We start from the raw sequence: 23,845 nt of genomic DNA on the forward strand, positions 1-23,845 counted from the left end.
TGACATCCCCTGCAGGCCTCGGGACCAGGGCAGAGTATAAGCTGGCCCACCAGGGCTTTTCACCCTCGATAGGTGGCAGAAGGTCCCGCCATTTGGTATCGGGGCAGAACGCGAGGGTGAGGTAGTGAAGAGTGTGGAACACGAGCATGTACAGATGTTTCCGTGGTGTGGCCTGGAACAGAACTGGCTGCAGATCGTGCAGCCGGCTTGAGTGAAAGGGCAGGGGGGCCGATTGGGTCCATGGGGCGGGGGCCCGATAAAAATGTCCACGGGGTCTGGGGTGCAGGGTTGGCGGGGCGTGCCCTCTCGCAGGACCCGGTTGAGGTAGGCCTGGGCAGCAGGCTGTAAAGAGGCCTTCACCTCCTGAAGTACGCACCAGGGAGTACGAGGGCTGGAGAGCCCCCATGCGCTGAGCTAGCGTCAGGGGATCCAGCCAGTCTCCCCGGTCGTAGTCCAGGAGGTCTCCGACCCTGGTGACTTCCGCCAAGACCAATCTCTGGTGCACCGTGGGGGACTCCGCCACCTGCACATGAAGCTGGGGATTGTGTAGTAAGGGCTCCGCGAGGAGATCAAGCCCCACGGTGGCCGCCACGGACCTGGTCGTTGAAAAGAGCTTCCAGGTCCGGAGGAGGTCTTGGTAGAAGACCGGCAGCCCGGAGAGGTCTCCTGGAAGACCCCTTGGATGAAGGTAAAAGAGCTGCTGGTCGTATTGGAGCCTCGGAAGCGGCGGAGGAAGGTGCGCGCCAATACGCTCCACGCCGGACTACCTGCACCATACAGGAGCTTCTGCAGGGCCTGGAGGCGGAAGACACGGACCTGAGTGCGTAGGCACTTCAGGCCCTGCCCCCCTCCTCCAGGGGCAGGTGGAGGACCCTTGTAGAGACCCAGTGCATTCCTGGCCAAAAGAACTCCAGAATCACCGTCCGGAGGTTGGCCAGGAAATACGGGGCCGGGACCAGGGTGTTGAGCCGGTACCAGACCATGGACAAGACCAGTTGATTAAGCACCAGTGCCCTCCCTCGAAGGGAGAGGCACCGGAGTAGTTCTGTCCATTTCCGGAGCCGCTCCGTCACCCTGCCCTCCAAACTGTGCCAGTTCTCCGGCGGAGACGGATGTGTGGCAGAAAGGTAAATGCCAAGATAGAGCAGTGGACCCGCGCTCCACTGGATGGCCTCAAGCGTGGGTGGGAGAGAGCTCGCCTGCCACCCATCCCTGACCACCCGACCAGAGCTCTTGACCCAGTTGTCGAGGGCGGAGGAGGCCGCCGAGTACACTGCCTGGCAAGCCTCCACCTGCGCCAAGTTGCCCAGCTCTTGGACCGTGAGGAGCACATCGTCAGCATAAGCCGACAGAACCAGCTGCAGCTCAAGCTCCCGAAGCACCAACCCCGTCAACCTCCTGCGAAGGAGACAGAGAAAGGGCTCGATCACTAGAGTGTACAGCTGGTCAGAGAGGGGGCACCCCTGCTGTACTCCCCGCCCGAAGCTGACTGGCTTGGTCAGGGTCCAGTTGAGCCTGACTAGACACTCCGCAGAAGTGTACAGCACCTGGAGAAAACCCACAAACCGGGGTCCGAAGCCGAACGCTCGCAGAGTGCTCAGGAGATACCTGTGATCCACCCTGTCGAATGCCTTGTCCTGATCCAGGGACAAGAGGGCGAATGACAGACCATCCTTACACCCTAATTCCAGAAGGTCCCGGACCAGATACAGGCTATCAAAGATGGTGCTGCCAGGGACGGTGTAGGTCTGGTCTGGATGGACCACGTCTGCCAGCACGGACCCTAACTGCATCGAGATGGCCTTTGCAATGATTTTGTAGTCTGTGCAGAGGAGCGAGATGGGACACCAATTCCATAAATCGTGGAGGTCCCCCCACTTTGGCAATAAGGCAAGCATGGCTCACCTGCACGAGAGAGGGAGAACCCCGCTCTGCAGAGACTCGGCCCAGACGGTGACCAGGTCTGGGCCGAGGATGTCCCAGAACACGTGGTAGAATTCCACGGTCATCCCATCCATGCCCGGAGATTTATTGGTGGGCATGCGACAGAGGGCCTCCGAGAACTCGGCCAGAGTGAGAGGCAGCTCTAGCCAGTCCCGGTTGCCCATGCTGACCGTCGGGAGACTGTCCCAGAGCACTCTGCAAGCGGTAGGATCGGCCGGATCCGGGAAGAAAAGAGTCACGTAGAAGGCCCTGGCCCTCTCGCACATCTCCACCGGATCCGTGAGGGGGGTGCCGTCCTCCGCCAGGAGGCAGGTAACATGCTTCTTGGGCCCCCTCCTTTTCTCCAGGGCGTAGAAGAAGTGGGAGCCGCGATCCATCTCCCGAAGGAGGTGGATGTGGGATCGAACAAAAGCACCCCGGACCCGATGGTCTTCAAGGGCCCGGAGCTCCTCCCGCTTCTCCCGGCACGCTCCGCAGAGGGATGGATCCTTGGGGCTGGTGGCCAGACGCCTCTCCAGCTCCAAGACCTCCCGCTCCAACTGCCCTATCGCCGCATCCCTCCGTCGGCTGGCGCCCCGAGTGTAGTCACGGCAGAAGAGCCGGGTGCGCACCTTCCCCAGATCCCACCACCCCGCGCCGAGGAAAAGGCGCGCCTCTGCCCTCGCCAGGCCAGCCAGAACTCCCGGAAGGATGCCACGAAGCCCGCATCCTCCAGCAAACTATTATTAAAGTGCCAATAGGCCGGCCCCGGCCTCTCCGCGCAGAGAGAGGCCGTCACAGTGGCAAGGTGGTGATCTGAAAAGGGGGCCGGCTGAACGCTGGAGGAGTGGGCCCGTGAAAGGTGGAAATGTGACAGGTAAATACGGTCCAGCCAGGAGTGGCGCGACCGATGGGCCTCCACCCAGACGAAGGTGAACGTCGAGACGTCGTCCGGGTGGTGGTCGCACCAGACATCCACCAGGGAGTGGCGTTCGACAATCTCCCGGAGGACGTCCGCGGCGGCCGGGCACTGCTCGGTCCCCAAGCGGTCCCGTTCCTCAAGGGTGGTGTTAAAGTCCCCTCCCAGGACCAGGCACTCACGAGGATCCAGGGAGCCGAGGAAGGCGGATGCCTGCTGATAAAAACGTAGCCTCTCCAGGCCCGACGTCGGGGCGTAAACATTGAAGAGATTAACCACAAGCCCCTCCATGCGGACCTGGAGGTGCAGCAGGCGACCCGGCACAGCCTCGGCGACCCCCAGCACCTCGGGCCGTAGGTCGGGGGAGAAGAGGGTCGCCACTCCAGCCGCGCAGACCGAGAAGTGGCTAAAGTAGGCCCCGTCCCCCCACTCCAGCCGCCAGCTAGCTTCAGCGGCCGGATCCGTATGGGTCTTCTGCAGGAAAACCACAGAGTACCCCCCTCCCGGAGGAAGGAGAGCACCTGGCTCCTGCGGAGACCCATCCTACAGCCCCGGGTGTTTAAGGTGGCAAGGACGATCGGCGCCATGAGGAGGGCTGGGGGGGATCCTCACCAGCAGACACGCCCACAGCCTCCGGCAGGCCGCGCAGCAATCCGTGACCTCCCCCGAAGGTGAGTAAGGAGTCACGGAAGACACGGACCTGCCGGTAGGCCGCGGCGGCCTGCTTCCTGGTCCTCTTACCCTCCCCCACGAGGGCCCTCGCGGCCCGGAGGACCTGATGGAAATCCCCCCACCGCTGGAGCGCAAGATGGACTTTGTTCCGGGAGCCACGGACGTCCTCAAGGAACTCCCGCAGCTCCTCCCTCGGCGCATAGGGGGGTGGGGTCACTGATCGATGACTGTCCCCCCATCACAGCCCCGCGGCCCACCGAGGCGGGCAGGCAGGGGGCGGATCCCCAACGTGGCAGCAGATGGGCCGACGCCACACGACCCGCCCTGCTACCAGATTCAAGAAGGGGCAGTGGAAGGAGAACAGCAGCCCCTGGGGGGTCAGGACAGGAAAAAACTAGTAAAGCCGCTCCCTGGGGGGTATTCCCAGGGGTGGCACTGGCATCACAGGAGGTGGGGGGGGACAAGGACAGGGCTAACAGGAGTAGGGCGGCGATCAGGGAGAGAAGTCGGGAAAGAGGTAGAGGCAGGATCCGGAGCCTCCATATTTGAGATGCCGGACGGTGGCTCCTCCTGGCCAGGCTCAGGGATCTGGGAAGTGGGAAGGGGACCCCTAACGATGCAAGGCTCAGCCACTGTGGCACGTGTGGCAGCCTCGACATCCAGAGGTAGATGTTGGTCAATGGGGTCCCCGCTGAGGAAGGAGGGCGGGTCCTCCACACCCAAGAGGGACACACCCTGGGAAGCAGGTCTCAGCAGTGGGGCACTGTCCGTCGCCCCAAGGGGCTCGGCGGCCGTCAACAAAGTGCCACCCGCAGCCAGGTCGATAGAAGATTCCAGGGGACCCTCAGAGGTGGGAGCAGAAACAGCGGTTAGGGGAAGGGAACCCTGGGACAGGGGGGCTGTGGTGAGGTCGCCCAGATTGAGGCCCGCCGGCAGAGGGTCGTCCTCCCCGTGCATGACCGGGGTCAAACCCAGGGCCTCGATTTCCACGTAGATGGGAGGGAGATCACCGTCCACCACCCCAGGACCCTCCCCGCCAGCACCCGAGGTGATACCCACCGCGGCGCTCTCAGAGGCGTCAAGTGGGAAGACGGCGAGAGAGGCTCCCTCGGGGGCTTCCACGGGAAGGGACCCCGGAGGAGGGGCGGTGTCACCTTCCAGTGCTGCCACGGCATCCCCAGCCGGCACCACAAACTGGGAGTCATCAGGGGACAAGGCGGAAGACTCGACATTGGCGCCCTCCTTCCTGCTCTTCCGGGGGCCTCCGAATCCGAAGGATGTAAGGAAACTCGAGCCTTCCGCTTGCCCCGCTTCCCCTGCACTAAGGACCAGCCCTCCATGGCATCATCCGGGGGCTGGCTAACAGGGGTCGGCTCGGGGGGCAAGGGCAATGGCTCAGGGACTCGGGGAGGCAGTGGTGGGACAGCAGAAACCGGGGAGGACTTCCCCTGGGACGAACCCTCTCCCATGTCCGGCGGTAGCCCCGCCACACCCTCCTCCACATAGGTGGACTGAGAAGGAGGAGGAGGGGCAGCTTCGGGTGCCGGGCAGCCAAGGGGACTGGCGATGACAGGGCCGGTGCCTTGCCGGGGCTCGGGGGTCCCAGACGCTCCTCCGTGCTGGGCCAAGGGACAGTCCCTCCGGACGTGCCCCATCACCCGGCAGAGGTAGCACCGGGCCTCCCCCGTTGAGTAATGCACCCGGTAATGGGCTCCCTGGTAAGGGACCAGAAAGGACCCCTCGAGCGCCTCTCCGCCACGTGCTGCCGGCGGCAGTTGAAGCTGCACTTGCTGGCGGAACGAGAGAACATGACGGAGGGCGGGGTCCTTGCAGCCCAAGGGGAGAGGGCTGATGACGGAGATGGGGCGTCCCAGGGCAGAAAGGGTGGGCAGCAGGGTGGCATTGGGCAGGAAGGGAGGGACGGAGGTCAAGATGAAGCGGACCCCCAGGTCTTCCAACGGCTCCAGGGGGACGAACACGCCCCCCACCGCCAGGCCCGTCTCTACTGCCTCTTGGGCGGCGGCCTCCGATGCCAGGAAGAAGACCACCTTCCCGTACATTTTGGAGGCCACCACGATGGCCGTGGGCCCCACCACCCTCACCAACGCCCGCACGTAGGTCTCCACGTGGGGCAAGGCGGGCACCAGGAGGCAACGGACGCCGTGCTTCCTGGTCAAAGTGGGAAAGGGGCCCCGGCCGCTGTAGATGTTCGCGGAAGCAGCGGTCGGAGGAGCAGCAGCAGGCGGGGGGGCCGCCGCCACCTGGGCGTACGCCCTGGGAGCTGGGGGAGGGACACCTGCAGAGCTAGTGGAGGGAACAGCGAGGAGGGATGCCGCAGCCGGTAGCAGGGCTGCGGCAGCGGGGGCAGTCTCCGCCATGGAGGGCCTGGCCTTTTTAGCGGGGCCCTTACCCTTCTTCCCACCCCGACCCTTCCCACTGGCTGGGGGGGCTCCCCCCGAATCAGAAGGGGCAAGAGACGTGGCAGCAACGGAGGTCTCCCTGCTACTTGCCGCCGCCGGTGCCCCAGCAGGGGCGGTGGTAGGTGGATCGGCAGCGGTGGCCGAGGTAGTGGCTTGGGCAGTGGACACGGGGGCAGGTGGAGGAGGGGTGGTGGGAGCATCGCGAGGGGTCTCCCCCGCCGTGTCCCCCGCCATAACGAGAGCGGGGAGGGGGACAAACAGCGAGGGGAGGGGAAGGAGAGGAGGCGGCCACCCCTCCCCGCTAGGCTACAGGCAGGGGAGGAGGGCGCCAGAAGGGGAAGGCTAAAGGGGCGTGGAGCAACCAAGGACCTAAAGGTGGGAGGGTTTCAGGGCACCAACACAGAGGGGGGTTCTGGCTCCTCCAGTTGCACTAGGGGATCGGGGGGGGCAACGGCACAGGGGGGAGTGCAGAGAACAAGGGGAAACAAAATGGGGAAGGGCACAAGCGCCGGGGAGGGGGTGTGGGCGCAAAGCGGGGGACCAATTAGGGCTGGGGGAGCACAGGGTGGGGGAAAGGGCCAGCTGGGATTGGGGTTGAGGGACCACGAGAACAGCTGCAGGGCTGGGGCAGAACTATCAAGCGGCAGAGGGAAATAGGTGGGGTGGACAAATGTGGCAAAGGGGAGGGGATCAGTCCCGGGGGGGGGGTGCACCCATAGGCACTTGTGCCAAAAAGTCAATGGGTGGCTGCTGCTGCTGCAGGCCCAAATGGTGGAAGTGGGCGTGGTGAGCCAGGCGAGCAGCTCAGACCCAGAGGCAGGAGTCCAAAGCAGAAGGAAAACAGCCAGCGGGGGTGGTGGAGGCGGCAACAATGGTTGTGGGGGCGAAGGGGGACACGGATGGACTGGGGGCAGGCTCCACGCCACACCCCCGGTGTCCCAGCAGACACAGTCCAAACCCCCACCACAAGAGCACAGTTCGAAAAAGACTCAGTCCAGAAAAGCCCCCTCCACAGTGGTCTTCGCACAGTCTCCAGCAGCAGGTGGTCCTCTTCTCCTTCCTCTCCTCCTCCGGGCACCAACAGCTCCCCAGCAACAGCCCCAGCAGCCCCAGCAGCTCCAGGTGGTGGTGGTCTGGTGTCCAGGCAGGAGGGACCCCGCTCAGAGGGTGGTGTCCTCAGCAACAAGAGCTGGGGTCCCTCACTCCCCTCCTCTCTGGGAAGCAGGCCAGCAGCCTCCCCCCCAAGGGGCAGTAGGTGGAGTAACAACAGTAACAGGGGGGGGAGAGGAATCTACTAGCCAGCCAGCAAACAAACAGCAGAGAGACGGGTGGGTGGTGGTGTCTAGCCCAGCCAGGGGAGCAGCAGGTGCAGGAACAGCAGCAGCGAGGGCCCAGTGCCCAGCAGCAGCAGCAGCAGCAGCAGCAGCCCTCTCCCTCCTTTCTCTACAGCAGAGCGGTCAAAGGGAGATCTGCTACTGGCCCCAGGAGAAGCAGGCTTCTGCTCCCTGAGGGACTAGAGCAGGGGCTGCACTAGAGTAAACAGGAACCTGCTAGAACCAATTAAGGCAGACAGGCTGATTAGAACACCTGAAGCCAATCAAGGCAGTCTAATCAGGGCACCTGGGTTTAAAAAGGAACTCACTCCAGTCAGGGAGGGTGAGCCAGAGGAGAGGAAGTGTGTGTGAAGAGCATGAGGGAGAGTGAGCATGAGAGAGAGTGAGCGAGAGTGAGCGAGTGCGTGCAAGCAAGCGAGCGAGCGAGAGTGAGCAAGCAGGTGCGTGTGCTGCTGGAGGACTAAGGAGTACAAGCCTTATCAGACACCAGGAGGAACGTCCTGTGGTGAGGATAACAAAAGTGTTTGGAGGAGGCCATGGGGAAGTAGTCCAGGGAGTTGTAGCTGTCATGCAGCTGTTACAGGAGGCACTATAGACAGCTGCAATCCACAGGGCCCTGGGCTGGAACCCGGAGTAGAGAGTGGGTCTGGGTTCCCCCCAAACCTCCCAACTCCTGATCAGACACAGGAGAAGCTGACCCAGAGTGTGGGGAAGATCACTGAGGTGAGCAAATCGGCCAATAAGCGCAGGAGCCACCAAGGTAGAGGAGGAACTTTGTCACAGGAGTTAGGAGCCTAAATAACTTGGAGGATCTGGGCCTCCGTTAAGATAGTGGAGCTGGTTGGCTTTGATAATGGATGAAGGAGAAATAGCACAGACTGTAACATTTTTCTGAGTCTAGAACCCTTGTGATAGTTTGTCACTCAGTGCCAAAGCTTCCCCTGCAGATGAGGTTTGTTATAACCAGAGCTAAGGGGCATTTTTTGAATTTTGAAATGTTTTATATGTTGCCACAAGGCCAGTGTTGAACTTTCAAATATTGCTGCAAATAAAAAAAAAAGGGGAGGGCAAAACTTTTGTGAAAATATTAAAACAAATGGCATTTGAACGTTTTCTCTGGGCGTGTGAAAGTGCCAATAAACTTCAATTTAAACTTTTAAATTAGTTTAACTTTTTAAACTATTTAACTTTTTCTAAAACTATTTTTAAAACTATTTTAACCATTTCAACTTTTGACAACTATTTTAATTTTTACTTAAACTATTTTTGTGTTTTTATTTTATGATTGCATGTGCATTTTTAAATTATTTTAAACCCTTAACTCTTTCAATTTATGCCATTTGGTAGATTGTCTTCCTTCTGCAGTCTTGTGCACGAGTACAGAGAGGATGTAAGATGTAACTGTCCTGATCTCACTTTACATGGCATGTACATTTTGTGCTCACTTTACACCAGTCTACATGGCCACACATTATGAAGAATGAGGAAGAGGGCCTTGAGAAAATCAGTGTTGCCAGCGCTTGCAATTTTTTTGCATTTCCTAAAGACTCAAGCTGCAGATCAAGAGACTACATGAGAATTGCAGAACAGCTGGGCAAATAAGGAATGTATCAGTTCACTAACAGTGATGAAAAATAAACAATAAAATGTTTGATTTTTGAGTTCAATGAATTGTTTAAAAAATTTTGACAAATCAAAAAGTGGAAAAAAAATGTTCAGGTCAGAACAAAACATTTCACTTGGACATTTCCAAAATACTTCATTTTTTTTTCTGGCACAATTTAGCAAATAGTTTCCAGCTGACAAAAATTACTGTATTTGATGAAAAAAATCCACCCAGCTCTAAATCTCAGCTCTCACCAGTGCTGCTGGAATGTTTCTTATAGTGGGGGTGCTGAAAGCCAGCAAAACTGTCCTCAAACTTTTTACCTCGCATCTCCCGTATCCTTATCTGCACACCCCTCACCCAGAGCTGAGGCCAGGAGCAGGGCTGTGTCTCTGGAAGGGAGGGACTCGGACAGGGGTAAGGAGGCCAAGGCTGGGGCCACAGCAGGTGGTGGATGCAGGGCCAGGAGCAGAGCCTCGCATTCGGGGCCAAGAGCAGAACCCCCAGGGGCAGGGTGGGCAGCCAGGACCCCAGGTGCGTGGCCGGGAGTGGAACCCCAGGAGTGGGGCCAGCAGCCAGGACCCCACATAAAACCTGGGGATGCTGCAGCACCCCCTGCACCCCTACTTTCCATGCCTATGGCTCTCACTTACAAAGAGCAAGTTTCTCACCCTGGAGACTGTGGGGAAAAACCTGAAAATGTGACCCCTAAAGGCTTGGAAACAGAAAAGCAAAGAAAAAGAAACCCCCATTTGTTATTTGGATGAGTGATCTGGGGGCCTGACTCATCATTTTTTAATGTTTGAAGCTGGCCCTGCTCAGACTGACAACAATGACTTAACAAGCAGACATGTGCATGGATGGTCGGGGAAAGCTGTGTGGGGCAGGGGCTGTGGTTTTGTTCGTGTTTGTACAGCAGCAGTGAGGTCCTGGGCCAGGATTGGGGCTGCTTGGTGCTAGACATTATTCGTGTTAATAAAAATAATAAGCCATAAATAATCCAGCATCCCAGATCCTCAGCACTGGAGGGAGAAATGGGTACCTTGGAGTGGGAGCTAGATCTGAGCCAGTGCTTAAAGTGGTCTGAAAAGGGGGAAGGAGTCTCCCTGGGAACAGCAGCTTTGTTAGAACATAAGAATGGCCATCCTGGGTCAGCCCAATGGTCCATCTAGCCCAGTATCCTGTCTTCTGACAGTGGCCAGTGCCAGTACTTAGAGTCCCCTCAGGGACCTGGCTTGATTTGTATTTATTTGGCTGTGTCTGGGGCTTCCTGGGAGCCCCTTGGACCCCCACCCTTTAAGCACTGGTCTCAGCGAGGCATGCCCAGGAACTCAGTGTGTTTAGCACTGATGATGCCCTGTCAGAGGTCAGGGCTCCATGTGCACCAGGAAAAGACTGTCCCTGCCCCAGAGTGCTGAAACAATGGGGGCGGGGGGTGCAGCCGCATCCAGGGCTTCCAGTGGCCTCCATATATCCAGGGTTCACAGTTTGGTTCAATGGCTCTCAGCACCCGCACTGTACAAATTGTTCCAGCACCCCTGTCCTGAACCCAAACTGCTCTGATTGGGGTGCGCTTCCAGGGCGCTGGAGGACTTGAGTGGCACTGCAATTAACAAGCTATTTCTGGGGGGGCTCAGGCGGGACCCCCAGCCCGATTCACTTCCCGTTCAGCAGGGAGGCTCGCTCTTGCTTCCAGACTTGACCCAGCCAGCTGGGAGCCAGTCGGGCTGCTCTGTCTGGGTCCCAGGAGAGTGGCTGAGGATACGGAGCCTAGTGGCACGGTTGGGAACCGCTCAGCCCCCTGGGCTGGCTTCGCTGGAGCGGCCGGGGTGGAGGAGCTGCTGCCACTAGAGGACAGTGGCTGCTGTTCAAGGAGGGGAAATTGGTTCCTTCTCTGCCCGCCCTGCTTCCTCTTCCGCCGGGAGGGAGCTGAGCTTCCCGGGCACAGAACCTGCAGCCCGGGCTGACCCGGTGCTGCTCCCCAGCGGGGTGTGTGCGGGGAGAGCCCTTCCCTAGCGCCCCTCGGTGCCCAGCCGGGGGGACTCTCTCCGGGGGCTGGAACCAGCCCCTGGGGCAGCCCCGGGCTCTGCCGACACCAGCCCCTGAGCCGGAGCCTGCAGGTGAGGGGAGAGACCCGGGGAAGGGCTGGGGCCGGGCAGGAAAGTGACTCTGCACCAACGGCCCGTCCTCGCCCCAGCTCTGCACCCGGGGGGGCGGGGGTCTGCGAGTCCCAGAGCTGCTGCCCTTCCTGACCCCCCACCCCAGGATGTGCCCCCCTGAGCGCCTGCAGGAGCCGAGCCAGCTCCGGGGAGCGAACGCCGCGGGCCGGGCCAGGCACCCAGTCTCCCAGCCCGAGGGGAGGGATCAGGAGGGAGACAGGGGCAGAGTCTGGCAGGGGCAGCAGGAGCGATCAGTGCGGGGGGAGGTCCCGGCTCCCAGCCCTGCCCAGCCCCATTCCCTGCAGCACCTCGGGGCACATTGACTTTCCTGGGGAGAAGGGGCGGAGCAGGGAGAGGAAAAGCCAGTTCCTGCCTCTGCCTGGTCCCCGCGCTGTTGGGGGGATGCGCCGCCCTGGGGACAGTGTCAGGGGGACCCCCCAGAGCGGCTCCTTTGGTTCTGCACTTGGCTAGGGGGCTCTGTGCCTGGGAGGGGGATACCAAAGTCTGGGAGGTTTGGTCCCGGTGAGAGGGGCTGAGTCTCTGCTGGAATAAAGTGATCCAGGGTTTTCCCAGCATCTGTGGGTCTAAATCGTCTGTCTGCAGGGAAAGGCCCTGGGGGAACTGGAGTGAGAAATTAGCCAAAAGCCCCTTCTGAAACCTCCCCCTGCTCACCCTCAGGATAACGTTCTGGATCCTGCCCTCCTCCTGTGGGCTGGGCTGTGAGATTGAGTATGGCCCATCCAGAGGCTGGGGGAGCAGCAAACAGGCAGGGGGAAGGGGGTAAATCCAGCAAAACCTGTCTAGCATGGCACTGGCATTCCAGGGAGAGGGGAACCAGCCGCCCCCAATGCAGAGGCCTGCCATGGCAGTAGCCAAGGCACCAATGGCTTCACACTCTGCAGTGGGGAAAGATATCTGGGAACCCCTCATCCTGGACAGGGAATGGCAGATCATCTGCGCCTCACTAGGATGGCTGTGCCTGATCCTCCATGCCTGGCTGAGGCACGGCAAGCTCAGGGGTGATTGCGAAGAGTGCTAGCTAAAGCAGCAGTTTTCTGTGGGCAATGGAAATGCCCCTGAGTTAAAGGCTAGGCTTGGGCGGGGGAGGATGAGGGTGAGATACTAATAGCATGAGTTCTCCTGTCACGCTTTCCATCCACAGATCTCCAGGTGCTTTACAAAGGAGCTTAGCGTCATTCTTCCCCTTTTACAGATGGGGAAACTGAGGCATGAAGCGGCAACATGGCTGGGCTGTGGGCACCAGTGGCAGAGCCAGGGTAGAAGACTATCCCCTGGGTCATGCTGCCTTTCAGAATGCTATTCGTTAGGTAGCACCAGAAGGTGGGGCAGTGGGGCCCATGGATGAACTCAGGGGGTGGGTGTGCATGTGTGTGGCTAGGACAGCAGGTTCTGAGTGAGAGTCTCTGGCTGTTCCAGGGGCTGGTGGTTGGCAAGGAGGTGGCTGTGTATTCCACCATGGAGCCGTGTGTCCTGCTGGATCCTCACCAAAAAGCCCTGTACAGGGAGGTCATGCAAGAAAGCTACGACACCCTAATGTCACTGGGTGAGGATTCCTGTCCCCTCAGGCGTTCAGACATGAGGGATGAGGGTGTCTCTGAAGCGCTGCTCAGAGTCTGGGTCCTTTAGATTTCAGCAGGATCAGCCCCATAGTCCACAGATGCCAGCGTGAGAGAGACCATCCCCTCTCCGGCCACTGCTAGTGGAATTCTGCATGCCCAGGGCAGCGGAGTCGGCTCACGAGAGGAGCATGGATGCGCTCAGCTTTTTCAGCCTAGCTAGACACAGACTGAGAGAGGGCTGCTTCTCATTTGGAGGGGAGGGTGAGCTCCAGGGAGAGGGAAGATCTGCTAATGCAACTGGACCACATCGGCACAAGAACAAATGGGGATAAACTGGCCAGGAGTAAACTGAGGCTGGAAATTGGCAGGGTTCTACTCATCAGAGGAGAGAGGTTCAGGAACAGCTAGTTTGAAGCTGCAGCTTGAACGAGACGATATGACAGGGCTGTCGGAGATAGCTGGGGACTCAAGGAGCCAGGAGGTCCCTTTCACTCCTATGTCCTATGGCCATGAGTCTCGTGTCACTCACACTATTTCCCATCCCCAGGGAGGGTCCAGTCTCGCGGCATGGTTGGGGTGGGCTAGTGCCCTATTGTTTGTGCTACGCTGGAGTCACAATAACCTGCCCTGGTGTGTGGAGATCACCAGACCCCCTCCAGGGGGCACTGTCCATCCGCTTTGCCCCAGCGGCCTCCCCACAGCGTCTCCCAGGGATCCCACACCAGCACAGAGGGGGGCTGGGGTTAAAAAACGTGGCTTGTCCTTTCTTATGACCATTGGGGGGGTGTTGTTACTGCAGCCAAACTCCTGGAATCAGACCCCTGGCATCATGAGATTGGCTTTGAAATCATGAGATTGAAAACATAAAAATGTTGGGCTTTTTTTCTTCACCTCCTGGTTTTTGAGCCCTTAGCATCACACTCGGGTCACATTTTCTAACTGTTCTCTGCAGCTGCCTGTTGCGTTCCTGGCTGGCTTACATGCAAAGAAGCGAGAGAGAAACGTAATCCACTCTAGCTGGAAGCAACAGGACTTGGTTGCTTAGAATCCAGAACTGAAATGCACAAGAACCAAAAACACACACAGAGAAAACAGGCTGCTCCTGAGGCAATTTGGCACAATTCACCCCACCTTGCTCTGTGCTGGGTCTTTGCAGACTGACTGCTGCTAGACTCAGTTCACATGCTTCCCTATAAGGCCCACTAGCCTGCCAGCAGGACCAGGAAACCTCCTGAGAATTGAAAGTGATAGTTTGTCAATGCCCCTCACCACCTGGGCTAGAAATTTACATCTTTCATATCTCTTTTTGTAGTGAAGCCTGAGATTCCAGCACAATCTCACGATTCCAGCAACCAGGGCCTGAGGTCAAATCCTGAATATTGTAAGACTTGTGAGACAATCGCAAGGGCTGATGACACTGTAGCATAACGGGTGCTTGGGACTCTGCAGATGCAGACCTGGCCCTGGGGGTAGGGCAAGGCTGGTCAAAGAGTCCCGGGGGAGTGAGCAACCCAGCTGCCATTCAGTCAGGGAATAGGGAAACCCCAGCTGTGTGGTGCTCACTGTGCATGGGGACCTGTCCTTCTCTAGTGGCTGGGCCAAATAAATCCCCTGAGGTAGATGTGGCTTCTCTCCATGTGCATCGTATCACATGGAAAGAGCTGGGTGACCCCCATGCAGCCCCATAGCCTTCCAGGGAGGAGCTGTGGGTCACAGTGATCACAGCCCCACTGGCAGCAGGCGAGGAGAGGGGGCCGCTGCCTAATGAGCTCTGTCCCTCCCACCGCCTGAGTCCCCCCCACAGAATTCCCCTTCCTGAAAACAGAGGTGATCTCCCGACTGGAACGGCATCGCAGAGGCTCCAAGGAGAGGGAGATCCCAGCAGCATCTGGTACAGGTGAGGGATCAACTATAACAACTGGACAATAAACAGCTGGGCCCACCCAGGCCCCAGCAGCATCCCCGGCTCTGCCACTGCTCCCCCAGGTCAGGACTATTCCGAGCAGGCATCATAGCTTCCTGGTGAGCGTCACTCACAGCTTCGCACCCAGCCTGACAACACCTGGCTGTGACGCCCTCCCCGCTGAGGGCTTGGATGGAGTGTGGGGGCAGAATTGGTCCCCTCCTCTGGGCGAGGGTTTGGGGGATTCAGCCTGTGATTTTTCTAATCTCCCGGGAGCTATTTTAGTTTGTTTCCCCCCTTTCCGAGGTTCCTTCCTCCCAGAGTAGGGAATGGATTCCAGGCAGGCAGTGTCCGACTGGTCAGAGCACTGGACAGGGACCTAGGAGACCTGGGGTGCATTCCTGGCTTAGCCACTAGCCTGCTGAGTGAGCTTGAGAAAGTCACACACCCACTCCATGCCTCAGTTTCCTCATCTGGGGAACGGGGATTTGTGAAGTGCTTTGAGACCTAGCCATGCAGGAGCGGAGTGTGGGAGTTATTCTCTCTCTGTCTTGGCAGGTGATGGGACGGTGAGTGAGATCGAGGGGGAGAATCCCCTGAAGGAAGGCCCTGAGCCAGCGGAACCACAGGAGAAGCTGCCGGGAGGATTTTCAGGAGCTATTTGCCAAGGGCCTGCTGGGGTGAGGCTGGGAGGGGCAAGGAGGAGACAGGGCAAACCTGCCCCTCAGGGGCCCAGCCCCAAGAAACTGCAGGATATCACGGCTCACCAGCGGACGCCCCAGGGCCAGAAGCCCTACCGGTGCCAGGACTGTGGCAAGAGTTTCATCTGGAGCTCCCACCTGGAGCGGCATCTGCGTATCCATATGGGCGAGCGCCCCTATGCCTGCCCTGAGTGCGGTGAGCGCTTTACCCAGAGCTCCCACCTCCAGCAGCACCAGCTGGCTCATGGCAGCGAGTGCCCCTACAAGTGCGGCAATTGTGGCAAGCACTTCGGCAACCCCCCAGCCCTGGCGGCCCACCAGCGTGGCCACCTGGAGGACAAACCCTACTGCTGCGCCCAGTGCGGCAAAGGCTTCACCTGGAGCTCCCACCTGGAGCGTCACCGGCGCATCCACAGCGGCGAGCGGCCCTACTGGTGCAGGGAGTGCGGGGAGGCCTTCGCCCAGAGTGCTCACCTCACCAAGCACTGCCGGACCCACACTGGGGAGCGCCCCTTCCGCTGCCCTCACTGTGGGAAGGGCTTCGGGGACAGATCTGACCTCACGCGACACAAACGGACTCACGCAGCTGGGAGCATCAGGCAGCGCCAATGACCTCACAAGCAGAACCCGGCCAAGCCCAGGAAAGCTCAGCAGGAGGGGAAACACGGCCACTGCAGCCAGGGTGCTGGGTAGAGCTCGGGGCCACCACAATGGCAGCAGGGTCACCAGTGCCAGGACTGCAGACTGGGGTCCAAGGCCCAGAGAGCCCACCAGGAGGAGGCATGTGGCTGCTTCAGGGAGAGCTCGGAGCTGCTTCAGGGTTCAAAGGCCCTGGGACCCCAGCCTGAGCGGAAATCCCACCCCTGTGGGCACTGCGGGAAAGTCTTTGCCTGGAGCTCCCACCTCGAGCGGCACTGGCGTGTCCACACCGGCGAGCGGCCCTATGCCTGCCCCGAGTGTGGCGAGTGCTTTGCCCAGAGTGCCCACCTCACCAAGCATCGCCGGACCCACACTGGCGAATGGCCCTACACCTGCCCCCACTGCGGGAAGGGCTTTGTCGAGAGCTCCGACCTGGCACGGCACCAGCGCACCCACACCAGGGAGAAGCCCTACAGGTGTGGGCAGTGTGGGAAAGGCTTCAGCGTCCACTTATCCCTCTCCAAGCACCACAGGGAGCACACAGGGAGCACGCCATGAGCAGTTGCCACTGAGAGCCTGCGCCAGGCTGCCCTATCCCCTCCTCAGGGAGAGGAGAGGAGAGGGGAACCTGGCACTTCCACTTCACATTGCCCACTTGGGAAAAGGCCTCCAGGATGGCCTGAGGTCCTCTGGGCCAGAGGCACCCCCCACCCCCAGGATGGCCTAGGGGCCTCTAGACCGAGACCCTCCAGGATGGCCCGATGGCCTCACTACCTCTGAAAACCCCATGCTGGAAAGCATACTTCCAGCTTTAGTACTGACGTATCCTAAAAGTGACTCTTCAAACGTGGCCGTTTCGTCACCCTACAGTGCCCTGCAATCACAGGGGCTCTGTTTCCCAGCAATAAAATCTTTTTTCTCACTGCCAACCCTGGGATGGAAGAGAAGTGTTGGGTTCTTTCCTTTTTACGCATCATCACCAGGAATAAAGGGTTCACGGGGCAAATTCTTGCAGCCCGTAGCACCGTCACCCTCTGCGACCCCCCCATGACAGATTTCATGCCCTGAGGGCCACACATAGGTCGACCCCCGCCTCCCCCGTGGAGATGCAGCTGAGTTGATAAAAAGATTCTTCCATCCACCTCGCAACTGCCTCTCAGAGAAGCAGATTTACTGCATCACTGGAAAATCCCCTTTCGTCACCGTAGGCAGCGTCTGCAGTGCCACAGCATCCCAGCTGTAGCGCCATAGATGTGCTGCTGCAGTGGCTGTAGAGCAGACGCAGCCTCAGAAGCAGTTCTGTTGCGGTTGCCCAGGGTGGGATGGGGCAGTTGCAGGGCAAACGGGAGATAGAGGCAGCAAGCACTCGAGGCCTGACTCTCCTACATGCAGGGAGCAGGGCAGCGGGACGGAGAAAAGGGGCCAGTCCTATGGGATATGTTCTCAGATTGCAATCACAAGAGGAAAAATGTGCTACAGGGGGTGAGTGGCCATAGTGTGTCTCCTCTCTATAGAATTTCAGGGTTGGAAGGGACCTCAGAAAGTCATCTAGTCCAACCCCCTGCTCAAAGCAGGACCAATTCCCAACTAAGTCATCCCAGCGAGGGCTTTGTCAAGCCTGATCTTAAAAACCTATAAGGAAGGGGATTCCACCACCTCCCTAGGTAACCCATTCCAGTACTTCACCACTCTCTGAGTGAAAAAGTTTTTCCTAATAGCCAACCTAAACCTCCCCCACTGCAACTTGAGACCATTACTCCTTGTTATGTCATCAGGTACCCCTGAGAACAGTCTAGATCCATCCTCTTTGGAACCCCCTTTCAGGTAGTTGAAAGCAGCTATCAAATCCCACCTCATTCTTCTCTTCTGCAGACTAAACAATCCCAGTTCCCTCAGCCTCTCCTCATAAGTCATGTGCTCCAGCCCCCTAATCATTTTTGTTGCCCTCCGCTGGACTCTTTCCAGTTTCTCCACATCTTTCTTGTAGTGTGGGGCCCAAAACTGGACACAGTACTCCAGATGAGGCCTCACCAATGTCAAATAGAGGGGAATGATCACATCCCTCGATCTGCTGGCAATGCCCCTACTTATACAGCCCAAAATGCCGTTAGCCTTCTTGGCAACAAGGGCACATTGTTGACTCATATTCAGCTTCTCATCCACTGTGACCCCTAGGTCCTTTTCTGCAGAACTGGTTCCTAACCATTCGGTCCCTAGTCTGTAACAGTGAATGGGATTCTCTCCACCACCGGCCTACACGGCTGGGACTCCTTTACAGCAGGATGACCGAAAGGGGAACCAGCCCCTTTAAACTTTCTTTAAAGAACAATGAGCATTAAAGAGGAAGGGCCCAGCAGTCACTGGTTGACCCTAAAAGAAAGAGACAAATAACCAGCCAGGGGATCTGGTTTCAGGGGTTTCAGAGTCTGGCTGGTCCAAATTTTAATTTTTCATTCCATTCCGAGAATGACATTTTTTTCATGAAAAATCTTTCTTTCCTTTTTTTTTTTTTAAAGGATGAAAAAAATCTGAAATTCAAAACGTTTTCCTCTCCAAGGATTCCGTTTTGGAGGGGGATCAAAGAGAGTTGTTGCATGTGTGCATGCGCCTTTTTCCTACGTTCTCTTGCTATTTAACTTTCTCATCTTCCCCCCCCCCCCCGGAAGAGGAATGAGAATCAAGTGAGAGCAATTTGGAGGCAGAAAAACAACTTCTCTAACTTTTTTTCCACTGGAAAATACAAGAAAAACAAAGAAGGAAAAGGTGAGAATGGGAAATGCAGACACATGCGAAAAATGAAAAATTTTGAAATAAAACAAAAAATTCAATTCATTTTACAATTTTGGATTTAAAAAAGGGGTTTCTGGATTGATCCTCACAAACTGTTTGACAAACAAAATACAGACCTCTGTGTTTAAAGGGCCACAGAGTGGTACCTGGTTGGGGGTAACTTTCAGAGAGGGTCACCATGACGTCATCTCGGCCTGGCCTTTGAACGAGGCAGGCTAGATTGCTCTAAATGCCTAGCGGGGATCTCGCCAGCTTTCTATGCTGCATCTGTCACCCTGGTGTCTGGGCATGGTGTGGATAATGGAGTTGCAGGGGGGTTCTGGCAATTCTGAAAAATCAAAGAAAAAACATTGTTTCAGGTCAATCACAAAATGATTTTTTTAAAATTTTCAGTAAATTGAAAAGTAGGAAAGAAAAATGCATTTCTGATCAAATGCAGCATTTTATTCCACCCCAGACAAAACCAGTCTGTTTAAACAGTGAGCCATTTTTTATGTTTAAAAAAGAATAAAATTAAAAGAAATTTTGAGCGAACGAAGAGTTTAAATCAGAAAAATGGAAACAGTTCCTTTCTTAACAGGTCAACACTCAACGTTTCAGGTTTGGGTAGGGGATTAATTTATTCATTGGATCGAAACAATTTTTTGCAAAATTAACACAGATTCACAAAATGCTTCAGTTGACCCAAATCTGCATTTTTTGCCAAAGAATGTCACATGGAGTGCATCCCAAATGGCAGGGAGCTGTCTATACTGGGTTGTATTGGTTTTGTTTTGTTTTATTGATTTAGCGAATCCATGGGCAGGCAGCCATCTAAATCCCTTCAAAATCAAAGACCTCAGAAAAAGTGGGAATTGAATGGAATAAATTTATAACAAATGCCGAGATTCATCAGCAAATTCAACAACCCCTAATCACTAACAATATCCAGAAAAGAAGATTGAGATATTGGGGACCAGGGTTATTAATGAAATCAGACTGTCTGCCATGGCAGGGCTGTCTCAAAAGGGGCTGATCAAAAGAATCTATCAGACAATATTTATTGGTGTGTGTGTGGTGGTGGTGGGGATTATGGGACGTGATAGCTGGGGATGGTGGAGCCCTGTTCGTGCCCACAGCGACGTCTGGAATGAATTCAGATTCACTCATACTCATCTAGCTGCTTCAGTGCACAGCTCCAGTATAGACATGTTAAAAGTGACTTGCACACCCACCTGATCTTGCTACAATAGTGCAAAACCCTAAATTAGCTAACATAGCTTCTCTGCACCCCCATGGCCAGAGCATCGCAGCACCTCATGCCATAGGCACTGGAATTAGTGGTGAGCACCCCCTGCCTTGAAGTGATTTCCATCATACACAGGATTTACAGTTCGGTTCAATGGCTCTCAGCACCCACTAAAAATAGTTCCAGCACCCCTGCCTCACACAGTCTTTAATCGCAGTGTAGCCTGGTGGATAGAGCACTGCACAGGACTCAGGACACCTGGGTTCTTATTCCTGGCTCTGCCACCGGCCTTCTGGGTGACCTTAGCTAGGACTCCATATGAAGCCAGCCAGGACGCTGGTGTAGCATGCCTGCCTCTCTCTGAGTATACTGTCACCAGGGCAAAAAGCTTACACAGCTTCGACCTTCTTGGGTCTGACCTCAGAGCATTCAGCATCCCCTTCCACACCGTGCGCTTCCCACAGCGAGTCTTCCCAAAGACGGAGGGCCCTGCACCCCAACTCCACAGTCAGCAGTGATTCTCAGCCAGCCGGTAAATCAGAAGGTTTATTAGTCGACAGGGACACAGTGTGGAACAGAACTTATTAGCACAGAAAAACAGGAACATTCAGCCAAGTCCATCTTGGGGGAGAGGGGAGCCCAGAGCCAGGGCTCTGGCCCTCCTCCAGCACCGCAAGCCAGCCGAGACTTACTCACTTCCAGTTGTCTGGCCCCTGCCCTGCCTGTTGCTCCTCCTTGTCCAGCCTTTGTATCGCTTCCTGGGCTAAGAGTCAGCTGGTTGCATCCCCCTTCTGGGTCTCAGGTTATGAAGGGGGCGGCCATAGCATCCATGCAGGCAGCTGGAACAGCCTCCACAAAAGTCACACACCCTTATTCCCACCACCTAGACAGTGGTGCAATACATGGGGAAACTAAGGCACACAGATCATTCATGCAAAACAGTAAGCCTCACATAGGCTCACATACAACATAAGGGAAAATCCCCACCTCGTCACTTCACTCTCACTCTGTGCCTCAGTTTCCCCACATGTAAAATGGGGGTTGTCAGGGTTCCCTCCCCACTCTGAACTCTGGGGTACAGAAGTGAGGACCCACATGAAAGACCTACTAAGCTTATTTCTACCAGCTTAGGTTAAAAACTTCCCCAAGGCACAAATCCTTTCCTTGTCCTTGGATGGGTACTGCTGCCACCACCAAGTGAGTTAGACAAAGATTCAGGAGAAGGACCACTTGGAGTTCCTGTTTCCCTAAAATATTCCCCCAAGCCTGTTCACCTCCTTTCCTGGGAAGGCTTGAGAATACTATACCAACCAAATACTTTAACAAGGTGAGCAGAGACCAGACCCTTGGAGTTTTAGGACGCTAAAAACCAATCAGATTCTTAAACCCCCCCAGAACTTTATTATAAAGAAGAAAGTAAAAGAAGCACCTCTGTAAAATCAAGATGGAAAGTCAGGTGCCAACCAAGTTATTTGAGCTTCTTAACCCTTTACAGGTACAGGAGGGATTTTATGCTACCCTTAGCTGTACGTTCATGACAGAGGTAATAATCCAGATCTCCTTTGTAAAGTGCTTTTTGATCTACTGCTGGAATGCGCTAGATAAGAGCTGGGGATGAGTGTTGTATTGATCCTCAAGGCCTGCCCCACCCCCCACCAGTTTATTATCTGTTTTACAGATGGGGGAACTAAAGCACAGACAGACTAAGGGCTGGTCTACATTAGTCCACAGTGCAGGGGCGTACGTTCTCATGCACAGTGGTGGGGAATGCATTAACTTGTCCCTGTGCTATATTAACACATACTAGGGCACCTGAAGAGAGAGAGAACTGTTTGGGCACAGAGCGCTGCGTGGAAAAGCAGATTTGGAACAGCAAGGAAAGGGATTGTCCCCTGCTGTTTGAACCCTCCTGTGTTCAGGGAAACAGGACTTGATGTATAAGTAAATAACCAAAGAGAATCCCTGGCTTTATCATCCATTTCTCCTAATGGACACAACCAGCAGGGCCCCGAACTTTGACTAGCCCGTGCCAAACATGTTGGGGGGATGAGGGGATTCCAATTCACTTGGCCCCTGTCCCCAGCAGCTGGGCCTGTATAGGGCATGTGAGACGAAGTGGGGCTTTTCCTTTGTTATGTTATATGTGAGTCTTAGGCCTGGTCTACACTACAAGTTTATACCGAATTTAGCAGCTTTAAACCGAATTAACCTTGCACTCGTCCACACAACAAAGCCCTTTATATCGATATAAAGCAATCTGGACTCGGATGCACTGGCCAGGGAGACAGGAAAAGCCCCGAGAACTTTTGAATTTCATTTCCTGTTTGCCCAGTGGGGAGAGCTAATCAGCACAAATGACCATGCAGAGCTCATCAGCACAGGTAACCATCCAGTCTGAGAATCGAAAAAGAGCTCCAGCATGGACCGCACGGGAGGTACTGGATCTGATCGCTATATGGGGAGAGGATTCCGTGCTAACAGAACTCCGTTCCAAAAGACGAAATGAAAAAACATTTGAAAAAATCTCCAATGCCATGATGGAGAGAGGCCACACTAGGAACTCAGTACAGTGCCGTGTGAAAGTTAAGGAGCTCAGACAAGCCTACCAGAAAACCAAAGAAGCAAACGGAAGGTCCGGGGCAGGGCCAAAAACATGCTGCTTCTATGCTGAGCTGCATGCAGTTCTAGGGGAATTTGCTACCACTACCCCACCCCTGTCCGTGGATTCTGAGGTGGGGGAAATCTTAGCCATGGCTGAGGATTCTGTGGATGGAGAAGATGAGGAGGAGGAAGAGGAGGACGAGCTTGCAGAGAGCACACAGCTTTCCATTCTCCCCAACAGCCAGGAGCTTTTTCTCAGCCTGATGGAATTACCCTCCCAGACCTCCCAAGCCACTATCCCAGACAATGAAGCCATGGAAGGGACCTCTGGTGAGTGCACCTCTGTAAATATAAAACATGGTTTAAAAGCAAGCATTTTTTAATGCTTAATTTGCCCTAAGGGCTTGGGATGCATTCATGGCCAGTACAGTTACTGAAAAAGTCTCTTAACATGTCTGGGGATGGAGCGGAAATCCTCCAGGGACATCTCCATGAAGCTCTCCTGGAGGTACTCCAAAAGCCTTTGCAGAAGGTTTCTGGGCATGGCAGCCTTATTCTGTCCTCCATGGTAGGATACTTGACCATGCCATGCATGTAGCAAGTAATCTGGTGTCATTGCATGACAAAGCCTAGCTGCGTATGGTCCTGGTGTTTGCTGGCATTCAAGCAACATCCGTTCTTTATTCCGCTGTGTTATCCTCAGGAGAGTGATATCGTTCATGGTAACCCTGGTTGAAATACAGGAATTTAATTAAGGGGACAGAGATGGCCATTCCTACTGGGCTGTTTGCCTGTGGCTGAAAAGAAATCCTTCCCTGCAGTTAGCCAAGCGTGGGGGTGGGGGGGTGATTGGTGCTGAGCTTTTTCGCGTTTGGCTAGCAGGAATCTTCCCTGATACCAGCCATGCGGTGCGGGGGTGTGTGTGTGTGGCTAGCAGAGATCTTTCATGATACCAGCCACGTAGTGAGGGGAGGGTGTGATGCAGTAGGGACTGTCTGTGTGGGGAGTGGGAGAGGAGGGAAGGACTTTAGGGGATGGACAATGCCAGGGCCTGTAACCTGAGCTAGGTAAGGGAGGGGAAAGGTCAACACCTTTGCCCGGGAAGGGGACAAAGGAAGGGAGCGGCAGGAGGGAAGCAGTTTGAGTTTGGGCTTGGGGCTGTGTAGGCGGAATTCAGGGTATCCTAGCTAGGATCCAAGCACCCTGAAAGCCCAGAAGGACTCGGTGGAGGGGTCTTGACTGTGCCTGCAAGCTCTGCTGTAACCTGTGGTCCTGTTGTCCAATAAACCTTTTTTACTGGCTGGCTAAGAGTCACTGTGGGTCCCAGGAAGAGGGGTGCAGGACTGGACTCCCCACACTCCGAGACAACT

At 56.0% G+C, this 23,845-nt stretch overlaps 1 protein-coding gene across 3 annotated transcripts; it reads left to right on the forward strand.

Moving 5' to 3' along the window:
• Positions 1–10,806: 10,806 nt before the first annotated feature.
• ZNF497 (zinc finger protein 497) lies at positions 10,807–16,785 on the forward strand. 3 transcript variants are annotated; one of them, XM_050920445.1, is made up of 5 exons: positions 10,807–10,994; positions 12,471–12,597; positions 14,406–14,510; positions 15,075–15,802; positions 15,974–16,785. In XM_050920445.1, exons 2-5 carry the CDS (start codon positions 12,510–12,512, stop codon positions 16,412–16,414), a joined length of 1,362 nt encoding a protein of 453 aa, XP_050776402.1. In that variant the 5' UTR covers positions 10,807–10,994; positions 12,471–12,509; the 3' UTR covers positions 16,415–16,785. The 3 variants fall into 3 exon arrangements, 2 of the variants coding, with proteins under 2 accessions (XP_050776402.1, XP_050776401.1); XM_050920444.1 differs by having other exon boundaries at positions 14,418–14,510; positions 15,075–16,004; XR_007768925.1 differs by lacking the exons at positions 10,807–10,994; positions 15,075–15,802; positions 15,974–16,785 and having other exon boundaries at positions 12,545–12,597; positions 13,566–14,498.
• Positions 16,786–23,845: the final 7,060 nt, after the last annotated feature.

The sequence above is a fragment of the Gopherus flavomarginatus genome, chromosome 12 (genome assembly GCF_025201925.1).
Source record: "Gopherus flavomarginatus isolate rGopFla2 chromosome 12, rGopFla2.mat.asm, whole genome shotgun sequence".
Lineage (NCBI taxonomy): Eukaryota > Metazoa > Chordata > Testudines > Testudinidae > Gopherus > Gopherus flavomarginatus.

Coding starts and splice junctions, on each gene's coding strand:
- ZNF497 (XM_050920445.1), top strand. CDS start 12,510: ATGGAGCCGTGTGTCCTGCTGGATCCTCACCAAAAAGCCCTGTACAGG. Junction 12,598..14,405: donor CGACACCCTAATGTCACTGG/GTGAGGATTCCT, acceptor CCACCGCCTGAG/TCCCCCCCACAGAATTCCCC. Junction 14,511..15,074: donor CCCAGCAGCATCTGGTACAG/GTGAGGGATCAA, acceptor CTGTCTTGGCAG/GTGATGGGACGGTGAGTGAG.